This window comes from Pecten maximus, chromosome 4 (genome assembly GCF_902652985.1).
Source record: "Pecten maximus chromosome 4, xPecMax1.1, whole genome shotgun sequence".
NCBI classification, from domain to species: domain Eukaryota; kingdom Metazoa; phylum Mollusca; class Bivalvia; order Pectinida; family Pectinidae; genus Pecten; species Pecten maximus.
Window position 1 is genome coordinate 384500 of NC_047018.1, and position 17268 is coordinate 401767.

Below are 17268 nucleotides of genomic sequence, written 5' to 3' on the forward strand. Positions count from 1 at the left end.
GGTCTATCATGTCGGGGTTAATCTTGGTTGTGATGAGCTATCATGTCAGGGTTAATCTTGGTTGTGATGGGCTATCATGTCGGGGTTAATCTTGGTTGTGATGAGCTATCATGTCAGGGGTTAATCTTGGTTGTGATGAGCTATCATGTCAGGGTTAATCTTGGTTGTGATGGGCTATCATGTCAGGGTTAATCTTGGTTGTGATGGTCTATCATGTCAGGGTTAATCTTGGTTGTGATGAGCTATCATGTCAGGGTTAATCTTGGTTGTGATGGGCTATCATGTCAGGGTTAATCTTGGTTGTGATGGTCTATCATGTCAGGGTTAATCTTGGTTGTGATGAGCTATCATGTCAGGGGTAATCTTGGTTGTGATGGGCTATCATGTCAGGGTTAATCTTGGTTGTGATGGGCTATCATGTCGGGTTAATCTTGGTTGTGATGAGCTATCATGTCGGGGTTAATCTTGGTTGTGATGAGCTATCATGTCGGGGTTAATCTTGGTTGTGTTGGGCTATCATGTCGGGGTTAATCTTGGTTGTGATGGGCTATCATGTCGGGGTTAATCTTGGTTGTGATGGGCTATCATGTCGGGGTTAATCTTGGTTGTGATGAGCTATCATGTCGGGGTTAATCTTGGTTGTGATGGGCTATCATGTCAGGGTTAATCTTGGTTGTGATGGGCTATCATGTCGGGGTTAATCTTGGTTGTGATGAGCTATCATGTCGGGGTTAATCTTGGTTGTGATGAGCTATCATGTCAGGGTTAATATTGGTTGTGATGGGCTATCATGTCAGGGTTAATCTTGGTTGTGATGAGCTATCATGTCGGGGTTAATCTTGGTTGTGATGGGCTATCATGTCGGGGTTAATCTTGGTTGTGATGGGCTATCATGTCGGGGTTAATCTTGGTTGTGATGAGCTATCATGTCGGGGTTAATCTTGGCTGTGATGAGCTATCATGTCAGGGTTAATCTTGGTTGTGATGAGCTATCATGTCAGGGTTAATCTTGGTTGTGATGGGCTATCATGTCAGGGTTAATCTTGGTTATTATGGGCTATTATGTCGGGGTTAATCTTGGTTGTGATGGGCTATCATGTCAGGGTTAATCTTGGTTGTGATGAGCTGTCATGTCAGGGTTAATCTTGGTTGTGATGAGCTATCATGTCAGGGTTAATCTTGGTTGTGATGAGCTGTCATGTCAGGGTTAATCTTGGTTATTATGGGCTATCATGTCGGGGTTAATCTTGGTTGTGATGAGCTATCATGTCAGGGTTAATCTTGGTTGTGATGGGCTATCATGTATTCAATACATTGTCTATTATCAGGTTATTAAAACTAGTAATATAAACAACTCGTATGTTGGTATGTAATGTGTTAAAATGAGCTAGTGAGCATGATTTGTTTAACAAAGGCCTTATCAATGGTGTATCTACAGATGTTTCCCTTGTATTTTAACCATAAACCCTTTACTATGCAGGTTATAGGATAAATTAACCTAATTTTATGATTGTTTAACCCCTCTAATATTTCTTGTGTCTGTTAATTACAATTAGTAGACAGTGAAGAAACCATAGTATTTTGTCCCCTAGTGAGTCACCTGTGACTTTTCTTTACCTAATGATTGTTCTGTACTCGTTCTGCAGTTTTCCCATATACCTATAAGCTGAGTATGACACTTCAGCAAGATTGTGCTTGATTTATTGAACTCCATAAGCAAACAACTTTCCTCAGTTTGAATAGTTAAACTTGTCTCCCAAAAAAATTTCCTAGATCTCCTATTGACAGTTTTTAGTTTTTTCATTGTTTTCATGTACAGACATTTGTTGTCAAACGATTTAAAAAGTTTCATGTGTTCGCATATAATTTTCAAGTAATGACACATCTGCCAAATCTATATAAATTAAAGTTATAGCTTAATTATAAGCTTACAAACATTATTATGGAGAAGATGTTTATGAACTGGTAAATAAAGAAAAACAAAATAAGTATGAGTTACTGATAGAAAGAGAAGATATTCCTTGAAATTCAGTTGAAAAAAAAAGAAAGAAGACTTTTGCTTTTGTCTTTATTTCTTATCCTAGCTTCATAGATTAAACTGGTACTGGTAATCAAATGTTGTCATAAGTATTGAATGTACATTTTTCAGCAGGTGTGTATATACCAGAGATAAAGTTAATAAATAGGTAGATGTACAGAATGGATTCCAAACGTAATACCACAGGACTATATATTACCTCAGTTTATACATGTAAGATTACATTGAAATCAGTGCCTCACAACTTGGCACCCTGCCATTTTCTGAAGAGGATGCACATGTACACAGACCCTATGGGCATATATTTGTTGTTTTGTGTATGTTATAAATATCTAACACATTTACACCAGGCAGACTGTCGATTCTGATGCAATGCTCTCATTGCTCTCTAGATTTTCGATTGTTGACCGGTATACCAAGATAGAACTGTATATGTATACTGGTGTTACTGGTATGTTATAAAACAATATGTTTTGTCCCATGACATGGAGCTTGGTTAGTTATATTGGAAATGAAAACCTAAAAGTAAAAAAGGTCGGTGAGATACCTACAGTGTTTGATCTGGGGTGAAGGTTGTTCCCTTCCCTTAATGGCAGACATCCAAGGATGTGTTTGTAAACAAGCTTGTAGCTACTGATAGTGGAGGGTGTAGGGATGAGGAGGACTATTACCCTAGATGTAGGGTGTACAGCTGATAGAATGCCCTAGTGACATTTTGTTTACTTGTATACAAATTGCTGGTTAGAATGCCCTAGTGACATTTTGTTTACTTGTATACAAATTGCTGGTTAGAAGGTATGCTCGTATTTCCTGAAAACCCTTCATCAGGATGTTGGTAATAATTATCAACATCCTTCATCATACACGTCTGACATCAAAAAATAAAGATGAATCCCTGCATTACACAGCTTTGTATACAGATACTATAAGATCAGTATTGACTCTCAAGTCAGTGTAGTAATTTGGAAATCAGTTAAACAGTTGTACATTTTAAATGTGTATTAAGTTGTCAGTTTATTATATAGAATTAAAATGTTACCTAATAGATAAATGTATATTGGTTGCTCATTATTTCATTTCACGTAGCCATGTCATTTAAACTTTCGAAGTTATTACCAAGCTGAAGGTCAAGAGTTAGGTAAATGTACTTTCTATCATTGTCAGTCATGCACCAGTTTACATCACACTTCCTAGACCTGTTGTCACTGCCACACAGTAAATCATAGACACCAGTAATGTATGACAATGTATGAATACTAAACAAAGATTTTGATATCATAGCCAAACAAGTTGTCTCTGAAAATGTGTTGATGCAGTGTAGGGTTTGCTGACAGAGCAGAATTTCTAAATATAATGATTTAAAAAGAACACATTGTCCTGTCGATGCTTTTTCATGTTCATTACTATATACTTAATTTAATCACAATGACTAGGGGCAATCACAAAGTGACATAATTATCGTCATTTCCCATTGAATTTCATTTAAATAGCTGCTTACTTTAATCAGAAATTCAATGCTTCTGTATGGTTTAGATACATGTATTTTAAATGTAGACAGTAGCTTTTACAATACATGTTTATAGGACAGATTTTTTGTAAACGTACGCATTAAACTCTTGTCTATCATTGGGGGCCTTTTACAGCTCTTATCGGCCATTCCCCTTTAAATTTCAGCGTGTACAACTTAAAGTCCAAACTTGTATGGGTATCAAGCTGTAAATTCACTGTTATTGCAAAATCAATGACAGAATGTTTGCACAGGTTCTCAACTTTAAAATTGTGTAATATAACTTCCTTCTGTTTGATATATAAAATGTGTAATATAACTTCCTTCTGTTTGATATATAAAATTGTGTAATATAACTTCCTTCTGTTTGATATATAAAATGTGTAATATAACTTCCTTCTGTTTAATATATAAAATGTGTAATATAACTTCCTTCTGTTTGATATATATAAAATTGTGTAATATAACTTCCTTCTGTTTGATATATAAATTGTGTAATATAACTTCCTTCTGTTTGATATATTAAATGCCTGGACATAGATATGTTATGTGTTTTATCTTGCGTTTGGTTTTTGATTATGATGTCGGTTTTGTCTAAAGCATATATTTTATAGATCCCGTTTGAAATGGTCCCAGAGCTTTGTAGCTTATTTCTTACAGATTATGTATTACAGCAGTTTTATAATTGTTGTATTTGTAAACAGATTATGTATTACAGCTGTTTTATAATTGTTGTATATGTAAACAGATTTTATATTACAGCTGTTTTATAATTGTTGTATATGTAAACAGATTATTTATTACAGCGGTTTTATAATTGTTGTATATGTAAACAGATTATGTATTACAGCTGTTTTATAATTGTTGTATTTGTAAACAGATTATGTATTACAGCTGTTTTATAATTGTTGTATTTGTAAACAGATTATGTATTACAGCTGTTTTATAATTGTTGTATTTGTAAACAATTATTTGTTTGATGGACATGTACAGTTGAAAACATGTTTTCTGGGGGTTATGAATCTTAGAATAATGATTTGGTATATGTAATTCTGTATATGAGTTTTCCTAGTGACTTAACCTCAGAGTTTCTATAATTATCAGTAGTACAATATACATCACCTCAGAGTTTCTATAATTATCAGTAGTACAATATACATCACCTCAGAGTTTCTATAATTATCAGTTGTACAATATACATCACCTCAGAGTTTCTATAATTATCAGTAGTACATGTACAATATACATCACCTCAGAGTTTCTATAATTATCAGTAGTACAATATACATCACCTCAGAGTTTCTATAATTATCAGTAGTACAATATACATCACCTCAGAGTTTCTATAATTATCAGTTGTACAATATACATCACCTCAGAGTTTCTATAATTATCAGTAGTACAATATACATCACCTCAGAGTTTCTATAATTATCAGTTGTACAATATACATCACCTCAGAGTTTCTATAATTATCAGTTGTACAATATACATCACCTCAGAGTTTCTATAATTATCAGTAGTACAATATACATCACCTCAGAGTTTCTATAATTATCAGTAGTACAATATACATCACCTCAGAGTTTCTATAATTATCAGTAGTACATGTACAATATACATCACCTCAGAGTTTCTATAATTATATAAATTATCAGTAGTACAATATACATCACCTCAGAGTTTCTATAATTATATAAATTATCAGTAATACAATATACATCACCTCAGAGTTTCTATAATTATCAGTAATACAATATACATCACCTCAGAGTTTCTATAATTATCAGTAGTACAATATACATCACCTGAGATTTTCTATAATTATATAAATTATCAGTAGTACAATATACATCACCTCAGATTTTCTATAATTATACCAGTATATACCTCACTCTCAATAAAACAAGATAATAACAAGGTTATCAAGGTTTTAGTTAAAATCAGCAATACATGTATAGGTCTTAAGTTCTGAAATATAAAAATAACCAATCAATAATTCTGGGATTTTCTTTTCAGTCTTTCTCCCTTGCCAAGAAGAGAATTATACACTACACAAGTTTTGATGCCAGAAAAAGAGCAAATGCAGCGTTCCTAATATCCTCGTATGCGGTGAGTATGTGTGTACTTATAATGGTGCAATCAGTCACTAGTTTTGGTGGGTCATCAATTTTTCAATAAGTACCATTATTATGTGTATGAATATTTATGCTTGAGTTTATGCAGACACCTTCACTGTAGAAACTTAATTATATTCTCAGGCCTATTATTGGTCTGGTGCGTGGGCGATGATTTATAATTCAAGAGTGGCTAGTTCACAACAGTCTGTGATTGTAGCATTATATTGATGATCTGCTTTGAGTGACTTAGTTAGATACAATAGACTAAACAAATACCAGATTCTCACCTAACATATGTTATATATTGTGAATCGGCTTGGTGTTACACAAACTGTACTACTCATGGTTATGGATCTTAAAATAGATTACACATACACTGCACTAAAGATTTTAAAATAGATTACACATACACTGCACTAAAGATTTTAAAATAGATTACACATATACTGCACGAAAGATTTTAAAATGGATTACACATACAGTGCACGAAAGATTTTAAAATAGATTACACATACACTGCACGAAAGATTTTAAAATAGATTACACATACACTGCACGAAAGATTTTAAAATAGATTACACATACACTGCACGAAAGATTTTAAAATAGATTACACATACACTGCACGAAAGATTTTAAAATAGATTACACATACACTGCACTGAAGATTTTAATATAGATTACACATACACTGCACGAAAGATTTTAAAATAGATTACACATACACTGCACGAAAGATTTTAAAATAGATTACACATACAGTGCACGAAAGATTTTAAAATAGATTACACATACACTGCACGAAAGATTTTAAAATAGATTACACATACACTGCACGAAAGATTTTAAAATAGATTACACATACACTGCACTGAAGATTTTAATATAGATTACACATACAATGCACGAAAGATTTTAAAATAGATTACACATACACTGCACGAAAGATTTTAAAATAGATTACACATACACTGCACGAAAGATTTTAAAATAGATTACACATACACTGCACGAAAGATTTTAAAATAGATTACAAATACACTGCACTAAAGATTTTAAAATGGATTACACATACACTGCACTAAAGATTTTAAAATAGATTACACTTATACTGCACTAAAGATTTTAAAATGGATTACACATTTACTGTACTAAAGATTTTAAAATAGATTACACATACACTGCACTAAAGATTTTAAAATAGATAACACATACACTATACTAAAGATTTTAAAATATATTACACATATACTGTACTAAAGATTTTAAAATAGATTACAAATATATATACTGCAATGAAGATTTTAAAATAGATTACACATATACTGTACTAAAGATTTTAAAATAGATTACACATACACTGTACTAAAGATTTTAAAATAGATTACACATACACTGCACGAAAGATTTTAAAATAGATTACACATACACTGCACTCAAGATTTTAAAATGGATTACACATACACTGCACGAAAGATTTTAAAATAGATTACACATACACTGCACTAAAGATTTTAAAATGGATTACACATACACTGCACGAAAGATTTTAAAATAGATTACACATACACTGTACTAAAGATATTAAAATAGATTACACATACACTGCACGAAAGATTTTAAAATAGATAACACATACACTATACTAAAGATTTTAAAATATATTTCACATATACTGTACTAAAGATTTTAAAAAAGATTACAAATATATATACTGCAATGAAGATTTTAAAATAGATTACACATATACTGTACTAAAGATTTTAAAATAGATTACAAATATACTGTACTAAAGATTTTAATATAGATTACACATACACTGCACGAAAGATTTTAAAATGGATTACACATTTACTGTACTAAAGATTTTAAAATAGATTTCACATATACTGTACTAAAGATTTAAAAATAGATTACACATAGACTGTACTAAAGATTTTAAAATAGATTACACATATACTGTACTAAAGATTTTAAAATAGATTACACATTTACTGTACTAAAAATTTTAAAATGGATTACACATATACTGTACTAAAGATTTAAAAATATATTACACATATATATACTGCAATGAAGATTTTAAAATAGATTACACATTTACTGTACTAAAGATTTTAATATAGATTACACATATACTGTACTAAAGATAAAAGAAAAACACTCTTTGTTGTGTATCTATGTTAAGTATTATATATGTGTTGTGTAAAGCTTAATGGTTGATGAAATGAAAGTTGATATTATAAAATCTAAATCAGTTGTGTTTAACTTTCTCCTGTGTAGTGTTCATGCTGTACAGATTTAATAATAACTTTATCGTTCTATATACTACAGATAATCTATCTCAAGAAAACGCCAGAGGAAGCGTACAGGCCTTTAGTAGCGGGCTCTAACCCACCATTTCTACCTTTCAGGTAAGTTCACCGACATGACTCAGATATGAAAATAGTAACTTGACAATTGCAGATTAAGTTGTCTGATTTCTTATATCCTGTTCCAAAATCCTGTGCTAGGATTTAGAAAATCACCGAATGTCTAGAACCAGGCAGATCTGGATCTATAATTCATGGCTTTACCTAATTCTCTGTACATGTATACTTACAGCCAGTAACTATTATTCCTTGTAATCAGCATATATGCTAATACAATGAGATTTATGACGATAAGAATAATGTTATTTGTGTGTTGGACAATACTGAAGGCTTTAAAGGTCCCAGTGAAGTTCGGTCTATAGTCTGTTTCACAGTTGTATAATCTGTCGGTCGACTTACAATACTGTAAGATTATGCTCTGTTTCATAATACATAAAGACTAGATCATTGGAGTTATTGAAATGTAGGATTATTGTTGGCTTCAGATTTCTATTACTGACATTATTTGTCATGGTGCCAGAAACCCCGATACCATTCAGGTAGTGACGTATTAAAGAATGCTGATAGGCCATATGTATACATACACACCATAATATCACATCTTATCTTGTAGACAGATCACAACTAAACTCCGAGTGAAATTACTAGATTATAGTAATAGAAATCTATCTACCTGGAAGCTTGATCATTTACAAATTCTCTAACTTGTGTGTCATATTGTCATATATATATTGAAATTTGAATAAAGCTTTCAACATTTTTGACATATTCTTCAAAACCCCTTAACTGATTTTGATGAAATTTTGCAGGAAGATTCCATGGCATTAGATGAACAGAAATTTTGAAATATTTGGTCCCTGCCCCCTGGGCCCCAAGGGGTGGGTTCAAAAGGGGTCATGTCTTCTCAAGAGCTAGATATGGCAGAATCAAAAACTCTTCATAGATAGAAAAGTCTTATAGTTAGGTCCTTTACCAAAATGTAGGATTCAAATTGATAACCCAGAAGTCTCACATTCCCCCGTAGGAGGGAGTAAACTTAACTATAGTTTACATATTAGGGAAATCATATTTGTTTAATTTGTATTGGAAATAATTCAGACTTGGTTAGAATCCTCAGTATGTGATGCACGGCAGTGTGATATATTGTGGATATATTGACACATCTTTAGGGTCGACATGGCTCTGAAGTGGTCAAAGTCACTGAATTTCAACAATCTTCTGATCAAACCCAGATATGTCATAATCTAAGTACTATTCAGAAATGAAAAAGTCTTGAGGTATTTATGAAGATTGTGAAATTCATTACCCTGGGGCATCATGTTCGCCTACCTCCCCCAGCCCCACTTAGGAGCAGGTAAACTATATAGAACTAGCTTCAATAATAATATTATAAATTCTACAACGAAGTATTCCTTTATGTCTTTTGAAATTTTTGCACTTTTAGTATATTTTTCATTTTAAGTTCAATTGCAAGCAATCGAAAGCTAGATGACTGTTAAGACCCTTGGGCCTCTTGAATTATATATATTATTGCTCATAGTTTGATATGCATCATTTTTTTTTTTTTTTTATCTTAGAACACAATTTATAAAGAAAACTGACTTAAACTCTTAACACACCAGCAGCTATTTTCAGAAGAAAAAAAGTGATATAGATTTATTTGATCAGTTCAAATAGTTACATACAGAAGTTTTGTATTGTAGGGACGCCTCCTTTGGAGCATGTACATACAACCTAACGTTACTGGATTGTTTACATGGTATTAGTAAGGTAAGTCCACTCACTGTTTGTCCTACACCAATATTGATAGTCACAGAGCTGATAAAAAGTCTGGCAACGTTTATTGGACTTGTGTACAGATGAATAAAAGATTTGTGAGCTACAGAATCTTTTCAACTGATCAGAAATGTCAATTTTGTATTTTTGAAAATTTGCCAAATGTTATTTTTTCTGAATGCCTTTTTGTATGGAAATCAGTGTGATACTTTCCTATAGGACATGAACATTAATTATTTTAGATGACAATATTATTCCTTGACTTTCTGATATCAATGATCACCGTCTCTTTGTCACAGACTTACTGATATCAGTGATCACCGTCTCTTTGTCACAGACTTACTGATATCGGTGATCATCGTCTCTTTGTCACAGACTTACTGATATCGATGATCACTGTCTCTTTGTCACAGACTTACTGATATCGGTGATCACCGTCTCTTTGTCACAGACTTACTGGTATCAGTGATCACCGTCTCTTTGTCACAGACTTACTGATATCAGTGATCACCGTCTCTTTGTCACAGACTTATTGATATCAGTGATCACCGTCTCTTTGTCACAGACTTACTGATATCAATGATCACCGTCTCTTTGTCACAGACTTACTGATATCAATGATCACCGTCTCTTTGTCACAGACTTACTGATATCAGTGATCACCGTCTCTTTGTCACAGACTTACTGATATCAGTGATCACTGTCTCTCTGGCACAGACTTACTGATACGGTGATCACTGTCTCTTTGTCACAGACTTACTGATATCAATGATCACCGTCTCTTTGTCACAGACTTACTGATATCAGTGATCACTGTCTCTTTGTCACAGACTTACTGATATAGATGATCACCGTCTCTTTGTCACAGACTTACTGACATCAGTGATCACCGTCTCTTTGTCACAGACTTACTGATATCAGTGATCACCGTCTCTTTGTCACAGACTTACTGATATCGGTGATCACTGTCTCTCTGTCACAGACTTACTGATATCAATGATCACCGCCTCTTTGTCACAGACTTACTGATATCAATGATCACCGTCTCTTTGTCACAGACTTACTGATATCAGTGATCACCGTCTCTTTGTCACAGACTTACTGATATCAGTGATCACCGTCTCTTTGTCACAGACTTACTGATATCAGTGATCACCGTCTCTTTGTCACAGACCTACTGATATCAGTGATCACCGTCTCTCTGTCACAGACTTACTGATATCGGTGATCACCGTCTCTTTGTCACAGACTTACTGATATTGATGATCACCGTCCCGTCACAGACTTACTGATATCGGTGATCACCGTCTCTTTGTCACAGACTTACTGATATCAATGATCACCGTCTCTTTGTCACAGACTTACTGATATCAGTGATCACTGTCTCTCTGTCACAGACTTACTGATATCAGTGATCACTGTCTCTTTGTCACAGACTTACTGATATCAATGATCACCGCCTCTTTGTCACAGACTTACTGATATCAGTGATCACCGTCTCTTTGTCACAGACTTACTGATATCAGTGATCACCGTCTCTCTGTCACAGACTTACTGATATCGGTGATCACCGTCTCTTTGTCACAGACTTACTGATATTGATGATCACCGTCCCGTCACAGACTTACTGATATCGGTGATCACCGTCTCTTTGTCACAGACTTACTGATATCAATGATCACCGTCTCTTTGTCACAGACTTACTGATATCAGTGATCACTGTCTCTCTGTCACAGACTTACTGATATCAGTGATCACTGTCTCTTTGTCACAGACTTACTGATATCAATGATCACCGCCTCTTTGTCACAGACTTACTGATATCAGTGATCACCGTCTCTTTGTCACAGACTTACTGATATCAGTGATCACCGTCTCTTTGTCACAGACTTACTGATATCAATGATCACTGTCTCTTTGTCACAGACTTACTGATATCGATGATCACTGTCTCTTTGTCACAGACTTACTGATATCAATGATCACCGTCTCTTTGTCACAGACTTACTGATATCAATGATCATCGTCTCTTTGTCACAGACTTACTGATATCAGTGATCACCGTCTCTTTGTCACAGACTTACTGATATCAGTGATCACCGTCTCTTTGTCACAGACTTACTGATATCGGTGATCACCGTCTCTTTGTCACAGACTTACTGATATCAGTGATCACCGTCTCTATGTCACAGACTTACTGATACGGTGATCACTGTCTCTTTGTCACAGACTTACTGATATCGGTGATCACCGTCTCTTTGTCACAGACTTACTGATATCAGTGATCACCGTCTCTTTGTCACAGACTTACTGATACGGTGATCACTGTCTCTTTGTCACAGACTTACTGATATCGGTGATCACCGTCTCTTTGTCACAGACTTACTGATATCGGTGATCACTGTCTCTTTGTCACAGACTTACTGATATCAGTGATCACCGTCTCTTTGTCACAGACTTACTGATATCAGTGATCACCGTCTCTTTGTCACAGACTTACTGATATCAGTGATCACCGTCTCTTTGTCACAGACCTACTGATATCAGTGATCACCGTCTCTCTGTCACAGACTTACTGATATCGGTGATCACCGTCTCTTTGTCACAGACTTACTGATATTGATGATCACCGTCCCGTCACAGACTTACTGATATCGGTGATCACCGTCTCTTTGTCACAGACTTACTGATATCAATGATCACCGTCTCTTTGTCACAGACTTACTGATATCAGTGATCACTGTCTCTCTGTCACAGACTTACTGATATCAGTGATCACTGTCTCTTTGTCACAGACTTACTGATATCAATGATCACCGCCTCTTTGTCACAGACTTACTGATATCAGTGATCACCGTCTCTTTGTCACAGACTTACTGATATCAGTGATCACTGTCTCTTTGTCACAGACTTACTGATATCAATGATCACCGCCTCTTTGTCACAGACTTACTGATATCAGTGATCACCGTCTCTTTGTCACAGACTTACTGATATCAAGTGATCACCGTCTCTTTGTCACAGACTTACTGATATCAATGATCATCGTCTCTTTGTCACAGACTTACTGATATCAGTGATCACCGTCTCTTTGTCACAGACTTACTGATATCAGTGATCACCGTCTCTTTGTCACAGACTTACTGATATCGGTGATCACCGTCTCTTTGTCACAGACTTACTGATATCAGTGATCACCGTCTCTATGTCACAGACTTACTGATACGGTGATCACTGTCTCTTTGTCATAGACTTACTGATATCGGTGATCACCGTCTCTTTGTCACAGACTTACTGATATCAGTGATCACCGTCTCTTTGTCACAGACTTACTGATACGGTGATCACTGTCTCTTTGTCACAGACTTACTGATATCGGTGATCACCGTCTCTTTGTCACAGACTTACTGATATCGGTGATCACTGTCTCTTTGTCACAGACTTACTGATATCAGTGATCACCGTCTCTTTGTCACAGACTTACTGATACGGTGATCACTGTCTCTTTGTCACAGACTTACTGATATCAGTGATCACCGTCTCTTTGTCACAGACTTACTGATATCGGTGATCACTGTCTCTTTGTCACAGACTTACTGATATCAGTGATCACCGTCTCTTTGTCACAGACTTACTGATACGGTGATCACTGTCTCTTTGTCACAGACTTACTGATATCGGTGATCACCGTCTCTTTGTCACAGACTTACTGATACGGTGATCACTGTCTCTTTGTCACAGACTTACTGATATCGGTGATCACCGTCTCTTTGTCACAGACTTACTGATACGGTGATCACTGTCTCTTTGTCACAGACTTACTGATATCGGTGATCACCGTCTCTTTGTCACAGACTTACTGATATCGGTGATCACCGTCTCTATGTCACAGACTTACTGATATTGATGATCACCGTCTCTTTGTCACAGACTTACTGATATCAATGATCACCGTCTCTTTGTCACAGACTTACTGATATCAATGATCACTGTCTCTTTGTCACAGACTTACTGATATCAATGATCACTGTCTCTTTGTCACAGACTTACTGATATCAGTGATCACCGTCTCTTTGTCACAGACTTACTGATATCAGTGATCACCGTCTCTTTGTCACAGACTTACTGATATCGATGATCACTGTCTCTTTGTCACAGACTTACTGATATCGATGATCACCGTCTCTTTGTCACAGACTTACTGATATCATTGATCACCGTCTCTTTGTCACAGACTTACTGATATCGATGATCACCGTCTCTTTGTCACAGACTTACTGATATCAGTGATCACCGTCTCTTTGTCACAGACTTACTGATATCAATGATCACCGTCTCTTTGTCACAGACTTACTGATATCAGTGATCACCGTCTCTTTGTCACAGACTTACTGATATCAATAATCACCGTCTCTTTGTCACAGACTTACTGATATCGATGATCACCGTCTCTTTGTCACAGACTTACTGATATCGATGATCACCGTCTCTTTGTCACAGACTTACTGATATCGATGATCACCGTCTCTTTGTCACAGACTTACTGATATCGATGATCACCGTCTCTTTGTCACAGACTTACTGATATCGATGATCACCGTCTCTTTGTCACAGACTTACTGATATCGATGATCACCGTCTCTTTGTCACAGACTTACTGATATCGATGATCACCGTCTCTTTGTCACAGACTTACTGATATCGGTGATCACCGTCTCTTTGTCACAGACTTACTGATATCGGTGATCACCGTCTCTTTGTCACAGACTTACTGGTATCAATGATCACCGTCTCTTTGTCACAGACTTACTGATATCAATGATCACCGTCTCTTTGTCACAGACTTACTGATATCAGTGATCACCGTCTCTTTGTCACAGACTTACTGATATCAGTGATCACCGTCTCTTTGTCACAGACTTACTGATATCAGTGATCACCGTCTCTTTGTCACAGACTTACTGATATCAGTGATCACCGTCTCTTTGTCACAGACTTACTGGTATCAATGATCACCGTCTCTTTGTCACAGACTTACTGATATCAGTGATCACCGTCTCTTTGTCACAGACTTACTGATATCAGTGATCACCGTCTCTTTGTCACAGACTTACTGATATCAGTGATCACTGTCTCTTTGTCACAGACTTACTGATATCAGTGATCACTGTCTCTCTGTCACAGACTTACTGATATCAGTGATCACTGTCTCTTTGTCACAGACTTACTGATATCGGTGATCACCGTGTCTTTGTCACAGACTTACTGATATCAGTGATCACCGTCTCTTTGTCACAGACTTACTGATATCAGTGATCACCGTCTCTTTGTCACAGACTTACTGATATCAGTGATCACCGTCTCTTTGTCACAGACTTACTGATATCAGTGATCACTGTCTCTCTGTCACAGACTTACTGATATCGATGATCACCGTCTCTTTGTCACAGACTTACTGATATCGATGATCACCGTCTCTTTGTCACAGACTTACTGATATCGATGATCACCGTCTCTTTGTCACAGACTTACTGATATCGATGATCACCGTCTCTTTGTCACAGACTTACTGATATCGATGATCACCGTCTCTTTGTCACAGACTTACTGATATCGATGATCACCGTCTCTTTGTCACAGACTTACTGATATCGGTGATCACCGTCTCTTTGTCACAGACTTACTGATATCGGTGATCACCGTCTCTTTGTCACAGACTTACTGGTATCAATGATCACCGTCTCTTTTCTTTGTCACAGACTTACTGATATCAATGATCACCGTCTCTTTGTCACAGACTTACTGATATCAGTGATCACCGTCTCTTTGTCACAGACTTACTGATATCAGTGATCACCGTCTCTTTGTCACAGACTTACTGATATCAGTGATCACCGTCTCTTTGTCACAGACTTACTGATATCAGTGATCACCGTCTCTTTGTCACAGACTTACTGGTATCAATGATCACCGTCTCTTTGTCACAGACTTACTGATATCAGTGATCACCGTCTCTTTGTCACAGACTTACTGATATCAGTGATCACCGTCTCTTTGTCACAGACTTACTGATATCAGTGATCACTGTCTCTTTGTCACAGACTTACTGATATCAGTGATCACTGTCTCTCTGTCACAGACTTACTGATATCAGTGATCACTGTCTCTTTGTCACAGACTTACTGATATCGGTGATCACCGTGTCTTTGTCACAGACTTACTGATATCAGTGATCACCGTCTCTTTGTCACAGACTTACTGATATCAGTGATCACCGTCTCTTTGTCACAGACTTACTGATATCAGTGATCACTGTCTCTTTGTCACAGACTTACTGATATCAGTGATCACTGTCTCTCTGTCACAGACTTACTGATATCAGTGATCACTGTCTCTTTGTCACAGACTTACTGATATCAATGATCACCGTCTCTTTGACACAGACTTACTGATATCGGTGATCACCGTGTCTTTGTCACAGACTTACTGATATCAATGATCACCGTCTCTTTGTCACAGACTTACTGATATCAGTGATCACCGTCTCTCTGTCACAGACTTACTGATATCAGTGATCACCGTCTCTTTGTCACAGACTTACTGATATCAATGATCACCGTGTCTTTGTCACAGACTTACTGATATCGATGATCACTGTACGCGTCTCTTTGTCACAGACTTACTTACTGATATAGATGATCACTGTCTCTTTGTCAGGATTTGGTTAGAGATCTTTCATCTATCATTTTGATTTTAGAAAACTGATTTTCCTGAATGAATGTTCTTTTCTGGTCATTTAACTCTAATGTAATCTATATATATTGACACTGTACCAGTATATTTCACACTTCCTACATATCATAGGTTTTCCTACATATCATAGGTTTTGATGTTTTTAGCCAAAGTCTACTGAAAGTTTTGTCACTGATTTTGCTATGTATATATACCTGATCAATGTCCATCATAGTGTGGCTAATTGATTTTCTACAAGCATATATTAGCTTTGATTATATTTAATCAGTGAAATCAATAACCAATTGATAACTACTGACCACTGGTAGTGTACTACTGACCACTGGTAGTGTACTACTTACAACATGTCTTCATTGGTTTTATACTTTTATATTTCAGGCATTAGCTAATGGTTTCTTTAATTTTGACACATTTGATGTGGATGAATATGAACATTACGAGGTACGTATGCCTTTATCTCTTAATGCTAGAAAGCCTAAAAGGTAGAAAATTCTTACAAACTTTGCGGCCCTTGTATTAATTATGTACCTTTCTTAAAACTACCTGGAGATTTTTCATGTAAATATAAAATAAAAGCTCTTCTATAACATATTGATTTTCTGACGTCATATAGGACTTTGATTCATCATGTATTTGTGGGCTATAGAATGTTTTATCTTGCTAATGTAAGTGTTTGTATCTATACAGAAGATTGACGACTCC

General features: G+C 35.7%; 1 protein-coding gene across 9 annotated transcripts in view; it reads left to right on the forward strand.

The window, feature by feature from the left end:
- The window catches only part of LOC117324901 (dual specificity protein phosphatase CDC14AB-like), a 52692-nt gene that overhangs the window by 6776 nt on the left and 28648 nt on the right, over nt 1-17268 (forward strand). For all 9 annotated transcript variants that reach the window (XM_033880731.1, XM_033880733.1, XM_033880738.1 and 6 more), the window contains 4 exons: nt 5565-5657; nt 8000-8079; nt 9741-9807; nt 16945-17007. In XM_033880731.1, coding sequence (XP_033736622.1) covers nt 5565-5657; nt 8000-8079; nt 9741-9807; nt 16945-17007 — 303 coding nt within the window. The remainder of the gene's footprint in view (nt 1-5564; nt 5658-7999; nt 8080-9740; nt 9808-16944; nt 17008-17268) is intronic.